We start from the raw sequence: 13,629 nt of genomic DNA, 5'->3' as shown, positions 1-13,629 counted from the left end.
GCGTAACATGCGGGGGGAGGGGGGTACACCTCTCCCCTCTTCTTCATTTTTACCAGCACTCCTTTTTTCCACCACCATCTTGGGTTTATCTACCCTCACTCCACATCTTCCAACTCTGCCTACAGCTGTCCTTTCCACTCACACCCCAGTAGTCACTGCCAACACACCCCTCTCTTACACTTTTCTGCTGGCACCCTACAACCCCCTCCCCAGCACATGTCAACTCACGCCCAGTGCCACGTCAGCCAGTCCGCCCCGCCTCCTCTTGCACACTGCTGCCCTCACCCCAAGCTCCCCTCTCTTTTCCAATCCAGTGGGGCAATTGTCTACCCACGCCCTATGTCTTTCCTCTCAGTTCCAGGCTCCTTTCAATTGAAACCCCGCCCACTTCTTTCTCCGGGTACTTTTGAACCCGCAGCTGAAGTTTCCATCTCCCGCCTGGCTTCGCCCTTCCCCATCTCTGCATCCTCGATGGAAGAGGGGGAGGGGTGGCGAGTTGAAACCGCCCCTCATGAGCTAGAGCCAGAAGACAGGGAGGGGCCCCGGCCCGGGGCTCACAGCTGAGCGGCTTTGGCCAGGAAAGCCCTGGGAAGCCCCCGCTGCTGCTTAAATCCTCGACTGCGTCGAGCCCCGCCCGCCACGACCTCGCCAGGGGCATCATCCGCAGAGGCGGGCCTGGCTGGACGTGCTGGGGCACAGCCTCGGCCACCAATGGATTCCAGCACTGCTGGAGTCAGGGCCCCGCCCCCCGCCTGGTTCCACATCCTTCCACCCCACCCCCTAAACTTCAGATGTCTCTCAGGCCATACCCCATTCTCCACTCTAGGCGCTGGACTCTACTGACACTGTCCTTTTGTTTCCACCCCTTCCCACCAGGACCTAAAAGGGCTCCAAGCTAATTCTTATAACGCCAACTTGGCCCAAGTGCGCCTTACTTGAGAAGCGGACACGTTTGCAGGAGGACTATATGTATGTTACGCTTATTTTTCAAAGATGATTTTTTCCCCAATAATCACAGGATGTCGTAACGACGCCTGGACTCGAACCTGGGGCCCGTTTCAAAGCCGGTAGCTCTGGCCGTTACGTCACATCTCCAGAATCTTAAATGCGTGACATAGATAGACCTCAGGAACGTTATTTCTCCGACGCAGAGCGCTGTGGAGGAATTTATTGTAGACACACGTGCTGCTGTCCCCTCCCACTCTTCTGCCTCAAGCCCCTGGGTCCTGCTGTCGACCCCCCTCAGCCTTACCCCTTTACAAAACATATTAAAGGGGTATTGTACTATCATAATGTGTGGGTCAGTTGAACTGTGACCCTTAAGGTGAGGGATGTCTGTGAGATATTCCGGCAGGATTTGTGGGCGCCCTGAGGAACACGTCGAGGATATTTCGGGGGAGGGAGCGCGTGCCCTATAAAGAAGATTTCCGGGTGACGAGAGCCCGGTACCCTGCCGCTGTTTTAGGAGATCTTAGGGCCTATTGCAGAAATATTTTGAGTAGGACTCACTGTTAAGGGCCACCTGTAGCCTCGGCATGTTTTTTTCCCCACATCGGTTTCCTTGCTACGTTTACAGAAACACAAACGGTCATATCCTTGTATAACCTACCAGCGCAAAGGGCAGGCTTCGGTCACATTTCCTTGCTCTGATCTTAATCTTAATAGGGTTCCTCGCCCTTCCAGCCGCCCCACTCACGCCCTACAAATAACAGGCGACACGCCGCTGATGGGGGCCTGGGGCGATGGGTGGGCGCCAAGACACAGCAGGCCATTAATTGGTGTTATTATGTTGCCGCTATGGCGTCACGTGCCACCCGAGGCCGCGTGACGCATAGCAATAGGGACAAGATCAAAGGTGCGTGATCTTAGCGCCCCCAGGCAAAGGCCCAAATAACCAGTTTACGGTGCCAGCTGCACCCTTACTGCACATCCATCCGTTTAAAGGTGCCCTCTGACGAAGGTGCCCAACAGGTGGGCAGGCCTTCACGACTAATGCCAAACATGGGCTGATAACTCCAACATCACTTGAGCTATGATGATAGGGCGCTGGGCCCCGAAGCACAGGGCCCAAGCGCAGCAGGGCACAAGGAGGGGGGCTTACCTTGCATGGGTCGGCCATCTTATTCGGCGGTCTCATGTACAGTACAAAGACCTGATGGTTCCTCTTTTCTTGAACCAGCCCAGCACCAGGGCGAGGCTCCCAGCCACCGAGATAAGGTGGCACTCTCAGGTATTTGAGAGGGAGATTTTCTGCACTTCTGGGCACTGGAGCAATACCTTTAATGGGAGGGTACCTGAACGGCTGAGTAGCAGACAGTTAGTCTGGGGTAGTGAGTAGACGCACTTTCATTTCATTTTCATTAAATTCCATTTAAAACCCTAGTTACGTGAGTACTTGTGGCGCAGTGGCTGTCGCAAACCGTGTGCTCCTGAGCAAGCTACCCACCATACACTGAACTGTGAGGTTGACAACCTGTGCGCGGTTCATATGTTAATTGTTTGCAATAAGTGCACAATTGGGTGTGGGTTGGGCCAGAACCCCCACGGGGTGCACCATGAGAGAAACAGGGGGTTCGAAGAGCGTGCGCGGTTCGCCCAGATCCGCGTCTGTGTCAGCAGCCCGCAGGCTGCACCTCGCACTGCACTCCCCCCCGAGGGCGAGCGCGCTCACAATGAGTTAATCCCTGAAAAGCCCTCTCCCCGGGCGCTGCTGCCCCGGCGCTCTGGTTCATTCTGTAGCTGCACAAAGGCTTCGAGGCACAGGCCCTTTGTTTCCACCCCAGCTGACTGGGCGCCCTTAACCCTCCGGGCGCCGAGGGAGGGGGCCGCGAGCCACACATTTCAGCGTTCCATCAGCCAGCGAGGTGCACCGGCATGCAATATGGCCTTTCTGGCACAGGCTTCCGACCAGAGGCTCGGAGCCTAGGCTAGTAGGTTTACAGGCACAGGCTTCTGACCAGGAGCTTGGAGCCTAGGCTTACAGGCTTCCGACCAGAGGTTCAGATGTTTACAGGCACAGGTTTCCGACCAGAGGCTCGGGGCTTAGGCTTAGAGGACCGGCTTCCGACCAGAGGTTCAAAGGCTTACAGGCGCAGGCTTCCGACCAGAGTCTCACAGGAAGCAGGCTTATGACCAGAGTCTCACAGCTGCAGGCATCCCGCCAGTGGCTCAAAGCCTATGCTTACAGGGACAGGCTTCCCACCAAAGGTTCACAGTCTGGGCAAACAGGCGCAAGTTTAAAGTCAATCAGCCTGGTTAAAGCACCGGCCGACAGCCACAGAATCACTTTGGATTGCTAAAGCAGCTCACAGTCGAAGACTCACATTTCCACAGCCTGAGCTTACAGCTCAATCAATAAACTCACAAGCACACGGTGTCAGAGTTTGGGCACACACAACCGGACTCCAAGTCATGGGTCACTTCCGACCCATCCAACCTGGGCTTACAGGCAGAACATTCTCTCAGAGGTTCCCAGGCACAGGTTTCACAGGCACCAGCCTCGGGCTCACAGTTCCATGTGCTCCGGCTCACAATATGGGTTGCGGGTTAGCGTTCTACTGGCCAAAAAAAAAAAAGCACGTCAACAGCTTATGAGGGGTAGCACGCGCTTTATAAACGCAAACTTTTTCCCTCTTCTATCCCGCCACTATCCTTCTCAATCCACATAACTGATTAACTTGTCCACCATTCAAATTACTTTCATATTTCACCATACTAATTCACCACTAATCCTTTATGGGTTCTAGAGAAGTGTGCTACCGGCCGAACAGGTGCTTCAACAACCCATCAGGGATAGTAGGCACTATATAAATGCAATTACAACTAGACTACAAGGCCCGGACTCTTAAAGCTTCAGCCTTACCTTCACCAAAGCACACACCAGCACCCTGCTCCCATTTAGCCAACAGAAAATGCCAGCTTAGATTCGGAAGCGCACAACCTCATAGCTACTAGCTTGTCAAGCTTTCAAATCATCTTCATAAAATGTATTAAGAACACATCACCAGCAAGGGTATCTTTGTGTGGTCTGCTGATGCCGGATGAGGGGTATTCCTCATTCACACACACAAAGAGCCACTGTGGGAAATGACTATTAACCCAACATACCTCAGTAAGCCCCTGACCTGCCTACTGGAGTCTCACCGACACAATGTTATTGGTCTCTCTGCGTGAGGGTCACTTCACCCTCAGGATGATCTGCCCCTTCTATCCTCCACTGCTGTAGTAGCTCGCCCATGAATGCGCTTCTGAGTGGATGAGTCTCAAGGTGTTTGGTTTTGTTGCTGGTGAAACCCATTGCTTTCAAGCCATCGTGTCACCTTTGGTTGCTGTCAGTGGCCAAGCCCCTTGCGGAGTCAGTAGAAGGTTTAGTCAAAGCTATTGTCAAATCAAACATAGTGTATAGGCGCTAAAACTCTTTGATATCCTGGCAACATATGCAACATACAGCACAGTGGGCCATGCAACTGTAAGGGCCATACAAAAAGATGTATGTTGAATCTTTCCCTTAAAGTAAAATAGCGTTCGGGAGATCCAAGGGAGATTGTTCCACCATTTCCTTTGAACTTGTCGAAGCTTGCCGCCACAGCCTGGACTTTCGAGGGAGCTCCGTCCAACCCTTTCAATAGGACGTCACGGCTCAGTTAAGGGCACTAGGCCTAAGCCTGGTTCTCAAATGAACAGGACATCACTTGGAATCTGACTTGTAATTCAGTGTTATGGCTCATGAGTTAATCTGTTTGGCTGCTGGAAGCCACTGCAACCTCTCCAGAGTAGAGCTTACATGGGTTGTGATAACTGCCCTTGACACTGTTTTGTCCAATTTAGTTTTGTATCCTTTGCAGGTGGTCATATTTTTGTTTGGAGATGCTAGAAAGAAGGTACTAAGGAAATTCAGTCTGATGCTTACAACAACCCCAGTTATTGCGTCTCTGCTCTCTATTCATTTCAAAGATTGAAGTTTAGATAAACGGTGAGTATGTTGGTGACAGAACATAGTTATTGAGTGGCGCTGTTCCTCTGTACTTACTGTAAAAAAAACTCAGGGTTTAGATTTCCTAGGAAAGCTTGAAGATTGAGAAGACCCGGTTGGAAAATACATATGAATGACTTGATTTTCGAACCCATCAAAGTGGGTCTACAAGTATCAACTACATCTGGTAAATCTTGAGAGAGAGGTAAATGGCAACCCTACAATCCTTAAAACCCATCCACTAAGCAGGTCATAACCATAGAGTTCATCTCAATGGGACATTGCTTTCTGCTGCCTCCCCCATTGCATGATATCTCTGCTTCTTCGCCTCTCTCTTCATCTAGGCAGTCTTGGCCAATAAAATCGAACAGAACAAATGCAACCCTGCCTCAAGCTGATGTGAAATACGCCGCACCATGGCCAATGCAGATAACAACGTGCAGTTCGGAGTAGAGCTAATGCAGTCAGTAATCTCCAACCACCATACCCAAAAGATGCAATGCTCCTCGGTAATAACCACATTTAGAAGCCAGTGCGTAACAACACGAAGACTTGGACTTTTTAAAGTCACAACCCACCATTCATGTCCAATGGAAAATAGGAAACCTGACACATAACCACCACACAATCAGGCATTCTAGCCCACACCAAAGGCAATTAAGAGCTCAACATGTCGATCTCTGCACTAATAAACACAACCAATACACATCACCTCCAACACAACAAAGGCATGCAAAACTGTAATCTAGCAGGCGGAGCTAAACAACTGTGACCTGACGCCTCCAGTTACACATACAACCATGCAATCCCACCAATGCAACGAAACACACTATACAAGCAAACACCACACTCTCAATCGGCGTGCACAGCAGCAAATGTCACACAGATGGCAGTGTCACTAACAGACAGAAATTAACAAATCCAAAATGCTTCAACATCTGCAGCACCACCTTAGGGCTAAGCAGGATATTGTTAAGTTTGTAATATTCCAACTGGCTAAAAATATTAAATAGACGTGAATCCACCAAATGCAAATCCCACAGTCTACACCTGTAATGCAATAAAGCCCACAACGTGCACTGATACCGTACCTTGTACAACCAACATACAACCAAAGACCACAAAGATGGCAACATGTCAATCAGCGCCAGCACCAAAGAATTCAAGTGCACTGCTCCAGAAAAACAATTCTGAGACACAAAATGCTCTTTTACAACCATATTTCAGAATTCTGCACGACAAACAAAACACACGACACTGCAAAGCCACACTTCCATGAAACCAACACAGTGTCATGGCCACCCAGAAGACTGCATGTCACTTTTTATCAGTACAAAAGAATTCCTGCAGAATCTGCACAAAATTCGAAGAAGCAAAATTCCCCACTGTAGCCCACCTCAGAATACTATGCTGCATGCACAAAAGAACAATTGAAACCCAGCAACGCCACATTCATATAAAACCAACATAGCCCCAGGGCCTTGTGGATGGCAACATGTCTCCCCACATCAGAGTCAAAACACCTTCAGACACATAAACATGTAGTAATTGACTCAAAGACAGCATCCTACACAGCCTGCGAAACAACACACACCAGATGCACCACCACCACATAGACAACCAACACAACACCTAACCTCATACAGATGGCAATTTATCGGTTTTCACCAGTATTATTAAATCCCAAAATATATTCATTCCTACGAATCAACCAAAACTCAATGCAATGTCCCCTTCTAACAATGTATGAATCCTACAAAGCCTGAACGGCAGAGTACAGTAAAAACACCAAAGCCGCACTCTCATACAATCAACACAGCATTCAGGTGTCTGTCTCCATCAGTGTTAAAGAACAGAGCACACCGCCATCTGCAGCAAAGCTCGGGGACACAAAATGCCCCACTGTAAGCATGCCTCAGCAAACTACGCAGCGTGCACACCACAGAACGTGATAGACGTACCAACACCGCGCTCACTTGCAACCAACAGTGCTGAAGGCAATACAGATGGCACCGTGTCGCTCTTCATCAGTGTTAAGCAGAGGCTGAGCGCTGACTGACTGCTGCGCACACGAGTCGCGCAAAGTACTGTTAAACGTGTACGCACTGCCTCCACCACGTCTACTGAAATGCACGACCCCACCGCACCCCCATGTGTTATGTCTTCTTCACGTCCACCACAGCGCCGCACGCCCAACACACTGCCAAGACACCCGTCTGGGTATTTGCGCGCTTTAAAAATCGCATTAAATAAATAAACGTGTACCCTCAACAGAACGATTGGCACCCTCTTCTGAAACCTTCGGCCCCGACTGGCCCCAATGTCAGCTGCAGAGGACCATCCCAGTGCTTAATTTGAACCGGTGGTTTTCGGTGCTCAGCACCATCCCCCAAATGTCACCACTGGCACTCAGACAAACCGCTCCGCCGGGCGGCAGACTGCCCTAATTCGGAGATCAGCATAACTACAAGTGGCACAACCATTCTTATAGCTATGGGGGGCCTAGAATAGTCTGAATTGTCACACGTGAAGTGTGACAATAGTAGTTGTGTTGGCACTGTTATTGGCAGCGCTGATAGCAGCAATGGGTGGCACAAGCAGCAGTGGCCTCCTGACGAGAGCCCTGGCTCTTATTATTGTACAAATTAAGCACTGGACCAGTCATATTCAGGCAACAACTAGCATGGCGGCACAGGCTAACACACCCACACCTCTCAGCTCTCGACACTCTCGGCTCACCCACGCAGATGAGAGATGGTATGTCAAGAGTTGTGTAGAGCGCACAGCTGCACCAGCTACGGGGCATCTCAGCGCTAAAATGCAACTGCCATAGGCAGACCAGGAGAGACAGGAAAGATCAGTTATGCAAGAAAAAGATGGGTTTTGATGGCTCAGCGGAAAAGTGAATGATTTGGGTGCTTCTAATAGTTGGGTGTGGGGGGGGGCACAGGCACAAGGAGTGTGCCTGGCCACCCGCCCGTCCATAGGTTCTATCTGTATGGAAAGCGCGTGCTCGTCGCTGAATGGTATAAGAATGCTGCTGACGAGTGGCGTGACGCAAAATCATGCCCCACGCAAAATGTGTCTCTTCCATATCTCACAGATGTTCATTGGCCTTGGGCTGGATGCGGCCCCCTGAAGGGTTGGGGGGCCAACAGAAGAGTTGGACCCCCACATAGCGGCCTGCGTTACGCCCCTGATGCTGACAGGTGTTTATTGAACTCATGCTCAGTTAATTTACTTTGGAAGGATGAAAGGTTGAGTGGACCCGTCTGTCGTCTCGATTCACTGTTCACTACAGGCCCTTGCATCAAACTGATGACTTGCTCACCCGAGTGTCCAAATCCCAGCCATACCCTGTAACCGAGTGGCACTGCATTAGTGAGGCACCCCTAAAGCCCGCCAGAGCCTCAACCCCACACACACTCGAGCTGCCTAGACGCGTAGTATGATGCAGCCCCCTCCACCCTCCAACCCGTCGCAGTCCAGTCCAGGGTGGGCCATCACGGACTCTAAGGGACACACTCTTAGCAATATCGACGCCATGACACTACGGCGGCTGGACCTCTGACCTCTGTGAGAGCACTTGATCCGCTACGCTCAGCTCCTCCAGACTCCGCCCTGCACGTGAAGTGTCGAGAGTGAAATTACCTGAGAACTCGTACCTAAAATGAATATTTCATAAATTCTGAGGCCTCCCCTGTATGTGCGGAAGGATATGCGTTGTGCGAAGCCCGGAACCTGCTGGCGCCGACACCCTGGTGGGCACTGCCCTGAGGTAGCTGGCAGGCCAGGCATTAAACCGACTCTGGAATTAAACGGCCCTGTTGCAAACCCGTGGAGTTTCAAGGATCTGTTGTGCATCACCTCATAACAAACACCGCATAATTGTACACGAGACGCAGAAAACGGTGGTTTTTAGAGAGGGGTACAGCTCTAAAAGAAAGCAGGGGAGACAAGGTGCTTGTCGCTCCTGCTTTCTTTTACAAGGACGCACCTGGTTGCGGGGAGGCCCAGGTTGAAAAGAGAAATCGCGTTGTTGCCAGATCAGTCTATTGTCGACCTAGGTCTCGACTTCTACACTTGTCCAATCCGCGTGATCCTCGGCAAATCATGCAATCTCTGCTGCTCCTCCATTCCACTCTGTGCATCAAATGTGTCGTGCCTACAGGTGGTTAGGGTTACAGATGAACGTTCCCGAAATCTTAAATAAACACACTGGTCCCCTCCAGACTACCAAGCTGTTAGCAAACTCCTCTATAGGAGGTTGTAAATGTATACGCTCGGTTAAAAAAACAACATGGCCCAGAATTCAAAGTGCAGTTAGCAGAAGACCCCAGACAGTTCGAAGGTGTCAGAATTGAAGTGGGGCTACCTGCATGTAAATGCAAATGGGTATGCATGGGAGGGGGGGGGCACATCCTCAGCACATTGTACAGTGCAAGCAGTCAAGGGTGGAGCAGCAAGGATTACGTCAGCAGTGAGAGGTGCAAAGGAACACACACACAGGCACGCCAGCTGCATGGAAGGGTCTTAAGGTAGGGCGAGGAGTGGTACTTTCGCTGCCCGGAGAGACTCATAAAGCGGCAGCCACACGAGGAGAGTTGCACAAGACAAACAACCAGTCACAGGACACTCTAAAAATAAGATGTCACTTATTTGAATGGATGAATGAAGTAATGCTGTAGAGAGAGAGAGAAAGGCGAGACCTCTCCAGCCAAATCACGTATGCATCTGTTATTATCAGAAGCAAATATATTCCAGATATATTTTCAGTTGACAAGTTAGATGGATACATTGTGTGGGTATATAGCACAGATGGTGGGTCCCAGAACGCCTCTAGGCGCATTGTGTGTTCGGTCCACGCTCTGCACGGTTCTGTTACCGGTCCACTCTGTGCTACAGATGTTTGCTGTAAATGGCAGAGGTTGACCACTCCTTTTGACTGACAGGAACAGCTGGTTTTAAAGTGAGGGGCTGGTTCCTGGGAATAAAACAGCTGTGCCTCTTTTACAGGGTGGATTCTCTGCCCCGCCTTCCACTCTGGGAAGGGATGGAGGCGAGGGCCGTGTGGGCATCAGAGGGAAATGTGTGGAGAGCAGGTGAGAGGAGCTAAGAAGGAGAGCACAGAGGTGCAGAGCCGTGGAGAGGGGGGATAGATACATCGACACACGAGATGGAGGGGGGATAAGAGAGGCGCAGTCATGTGGAAATGGAAACGTGAACACGAAGGGACGACAAGCCAAGGAAAACGACGCAGAGCGATTTTGGAAAGGGAGGGAAATGTAATTCGAGGTGAGAGAGAAACAGAGATGCGCCAGAGCGGGCTGCAACGGGAGGGAGAGGGAGCGAAGAGGGAAGAGGCAGTCGGGAACGCATGAAGGGGGGGGGGGTTGGCAGGGGGGGGGTGCTTATGAGGCAGAGTTTGGGGAGAAATAACGTGGCAGTGATTCTTCCTGTGGGAGGTGGACACCTAAGCATCAATGGGGCAGAGGTGTGAGGGAGATTGAGGAAGACGCGAGATCGGGGGAGATTGAGGCAGAGAAGAGAGGGAGAAAAATGAGGCAGAGCTGCGAGGGCGAGTGAGGCAGAGGTATGAGGCACGTATGCGATATGTGATTGAGGTAGAAGGAAGTGAATCTACATACAAGAGAAGCGAGGCAGCAGCATACACTTCGGTGGATGTGAGAGGCAGGAAGGGATGAGGCAAAGGTACGATGGGGCGAGGAAAAGATAAAGTGGCAAAGGTGAGAGAGACAGAGGGTCAGGTGAGGCAGAAATGAGTGGGGACAATGTAAAGACATCGCCTCCTCCCCTGGGGCGTATCTGTCAATAGTGCGGCAGGTGCAGTGGCGCCAGGGGCAAGGATGTGAGGGTCCCAATTGATAAGATTATATGATTGATAACGGTTTTTACTACCAAACCAGAAAACGGTGGTGATGGGGGGCAGATTCCTGAGCTTCATTTAGTGCCCCTAGGGGTTTTGCATCGACACTTGAGTAGGGTGATGGCGTAACACAAAATGATGTCCAAACCCCTGCACAATGTGATGCGGGGCTCCTGAGTCTCCCGTGTGCTCGTGGCCTGGTGCTAATGGAGGGGCCCAGAGGTATTAACCTCTGAAGGCGGTGGCGGAATAATAGCCCCCGCGGTGCAGTGTGAGGGGTGGGGCAAACTCCAGGCGGCGGGGGTGGGGGGTCAGCACTGTGCATGGGCATACCTTGAGCTCCTGACTGGGCTCGGAGAGTGGGGGGGGGGGGGTTCCATGCAATGTACAGGGGGGGGCACCCTTGAGTTTTATGACGCCCCTGCCTGAAGGGGTCGGGGTGGGGGCTGCGTCACGCCCCTGGACTCGGACGGCTGGCCAGTCTCGTGGCCCTCAGGCCCCTGCGCAATCACAGGCCCCCGCCGCACCTGTTGCCCGCAGCCTCCAACGGACGCGTCCGGGGCGCGCGCTCTGCAGGGCAGGCTCCTGCGCGCGGCGCGAGCGTCACCTGCACACCTGAGCCCGAGCGCTGCCAGGTGCGGGGGGAGGGGAGCTCCAACCGTGCACTAGGGCGCGGGGCCGGTCCTCACCACACCGCTGGGCTGCAGGGCGGGCGTGTGCGCGCTATACCCGGATATCTACTCGCTGCCACAGGGACGCCCTATGGATAACTGTTGCAAGGGGGGGGGGGGGGGGTGAGAAAACAACGATAGCGCAGTGAAGACGCCGTCCACGCAGCGCTTTTCAGAACCATGAACACATACACTTTTAAAAGGTGTGTCGATGAGAGCTTCCAAGCACACAGAGAGACAGGGGACCAAATACATGCAACTGTACCTATGCATGATTCCTTTCCCCTGACCCCCATTGGAGTAACGAAACTTGAGGGGAGGGGGGGTGCAAAGTACGTGGATACCCCCCATGCTCCAGGCCCAGTCAGGAGTTCTCAGGTCATGGGCCTGCCTCTCGTGCATAGAGCCGGGGGAGGGGGGGGTGACCCCCCACCCCATGGAGGCCCCCCCCCGCACGGCGGGTCCTGCTGGGCACATTGTCACCCCACTGAACCCCCACCTCCTTCAGGTCCCTCGTCCATTGCACCGCCATCCTTCGGCCCGGTGCTCTGCGCCTGCAGACCAGCAGGGGCCCCATCCATGCCAGAGACACACACATTCGCGGTCGCAAGCGGCTCACCTGGGAAGAGTGAAGCCAGCAGCCAGAGAACAGCCGTCCTGGTGAGGTGGGACGCCCGACGGCCCGCACCCGGACAGGTGGTCCTCACCCCTGCAGCCATCGCAGCCTGGATCCCGCGGGGATAAATCCGGGAGCAACAATCCGCGCCCTGGACCCGCCGCAGCCCTGGCTGAGCAGCCCCTGTGGGCTCGGACAGTTCTGGAGCCTCTCCCGGCCTGCGGTCCCCTCCTGTGGACAGTTCTGCGGCACCTCCCGGGCTCGGACAGTCCCTCAGCCTGTAGCTCCCTTCCTAGGCGCTCACGGGTCGAGGGCAGTATCCCGGCCTCGGACAGGGTCCAGTGACGGGCTCTCCGGTCCCAAAGGCCGCCTCTCCGCCCGGGGTCCGGGACGCGCACTCCTGGTTCAGTATTTCCCAGCCAGGTCCGGCTCCGATGCGTTTCCCCCACTCTGTCAGAGCGCCTAGAAGCGTCATATGTTGAGAACCATCCGAGGAGCTGGACACTGATGTGCGAGCGACCCTCCGCCCGGAGAGCGGCAGAATGTGTCTCCCGAGGTCTCTCACTCCTCTCGGGGTATCTTCATCCGCTCTCTGCCCAATCCAGACTTTCCCTCTGCCAGGCCCTCCCTGGGGTCTGCAGCGCCCCTGCCAGGGATCTCACCGTGCCCACTCCGTGCAGGGCTGACTCCTCGCTTGAGGTTTCTTCCTCCTCGCTTGAGGTTTCTTCCTCCTCTCTTGAGGTTTCTCCCTCCTCGCAGACTTCTCCCCTCATGCACGGGGTCTGCAGGGGTCTCTTGCGCCCAGCACTGGAGGAGACATCTGCTGCTGGGTAGCGAGTGCCAACAGAGTTGCGGCAGCCTGCTCTTCTCGGCGCTCTATCCGGCCTGAGCTGCTGTGCCGAGGCTCCCTGTCACGATCCGCGCCTCCGCCCTCTCCGCCAGGGCTCCTCCCCCTCCCTCAAAGAGCTGCAGGTCTCTCCCTCTCCCCAGAGCTCACTGGATGTCCCTCCCTGGAGCCCTTCGTCTGTGCGCTCTAGCTCCAGGCCCTCCCGCTGTCCCAGCGCCCCCCACCCTCTCTGATGTCAGTGCGTGTGGAAAGCAGCAGCAGCAGTGGAGGGAGGGCTCGGTGGGTTAACCCTCTGCAGGCCGAGGACAACTCTTCACCGAGGCAGTTTCCTCCAAATCCCGCGGCTGCACCCCTCCCCTTCCCAGGCCCGCGCTGACGTGCGCTCTGAGTGCGGAGAGGGACGCGGGTCGCGATGTCTCCATCTCTTGAGAGAATTAGAGGAAAATGCAAGAAACCGTGCAAAAACTGTCAAGAGAGAACCTCCCGGGCCAGGTCTGGTCTGTGTAGGGTGAAGGGGGCTTGACGCAGTCCACATGCACAAAAGCAACAAGCCATCGCACCCTCTGATCCTGTAATCATGGACCACCCTGGGAGCTGGTGGGGAAGGGGGGGAGGGGGGGGGGACTAGGCCTCTAG

The 13,629-nt window shown here is 53.6% G+C and overlaps 1 protein-coding gene across 2 annotated transcripts in view; it reads right to left on the bottom strand.

Annotated features, from left to right (window-relative positions):
* Positions 1-13,181, bottom strand: part of NECTIN1 (nectin cell adhesion molecule 1) — a 484,094-nt gene extending 470,913 nt beyond the window's left edge. The window contains exon 1 of one of the 2 annotated variants that reach the window (XM_078682172.1): positions 12,150-13,181. In XM_078682172.1, the coding sequence (XP_078538298.1) occupies positions 12,150-12,249 (100 nt within the window). In that variant the 5' untranslated portion in view covers positions 12,250-13,181. The remainder of the gene's footprint in view (positions 1-12,149) is intronic. The other variant, XM_078682171.1, reaches the window with a different exon arrangement.
* Positions 13,182-13,629: the final 448 nt, after the last annotated feature.

The sequence above is a fragment of the Lissotriton helveticus genome, chromosome 3_1, assembly GCF_964261635.1.
Source record: "Lissotriton helveticus chromosome 3_1, aLisHel1.1, whole genome shotgun sequence".
Lineage (NCBI taxonomy): Eukaryota > Metazoa > Chordata > Amphibia > Caudata > Salamandridae > Lissotriton > Lissotriton helveticus.
The sequence above is the reverse complement of the archived record's forward strand: the minus strand, read 5'-3'. Positions and strand labels throughout refer to the sequence as shown.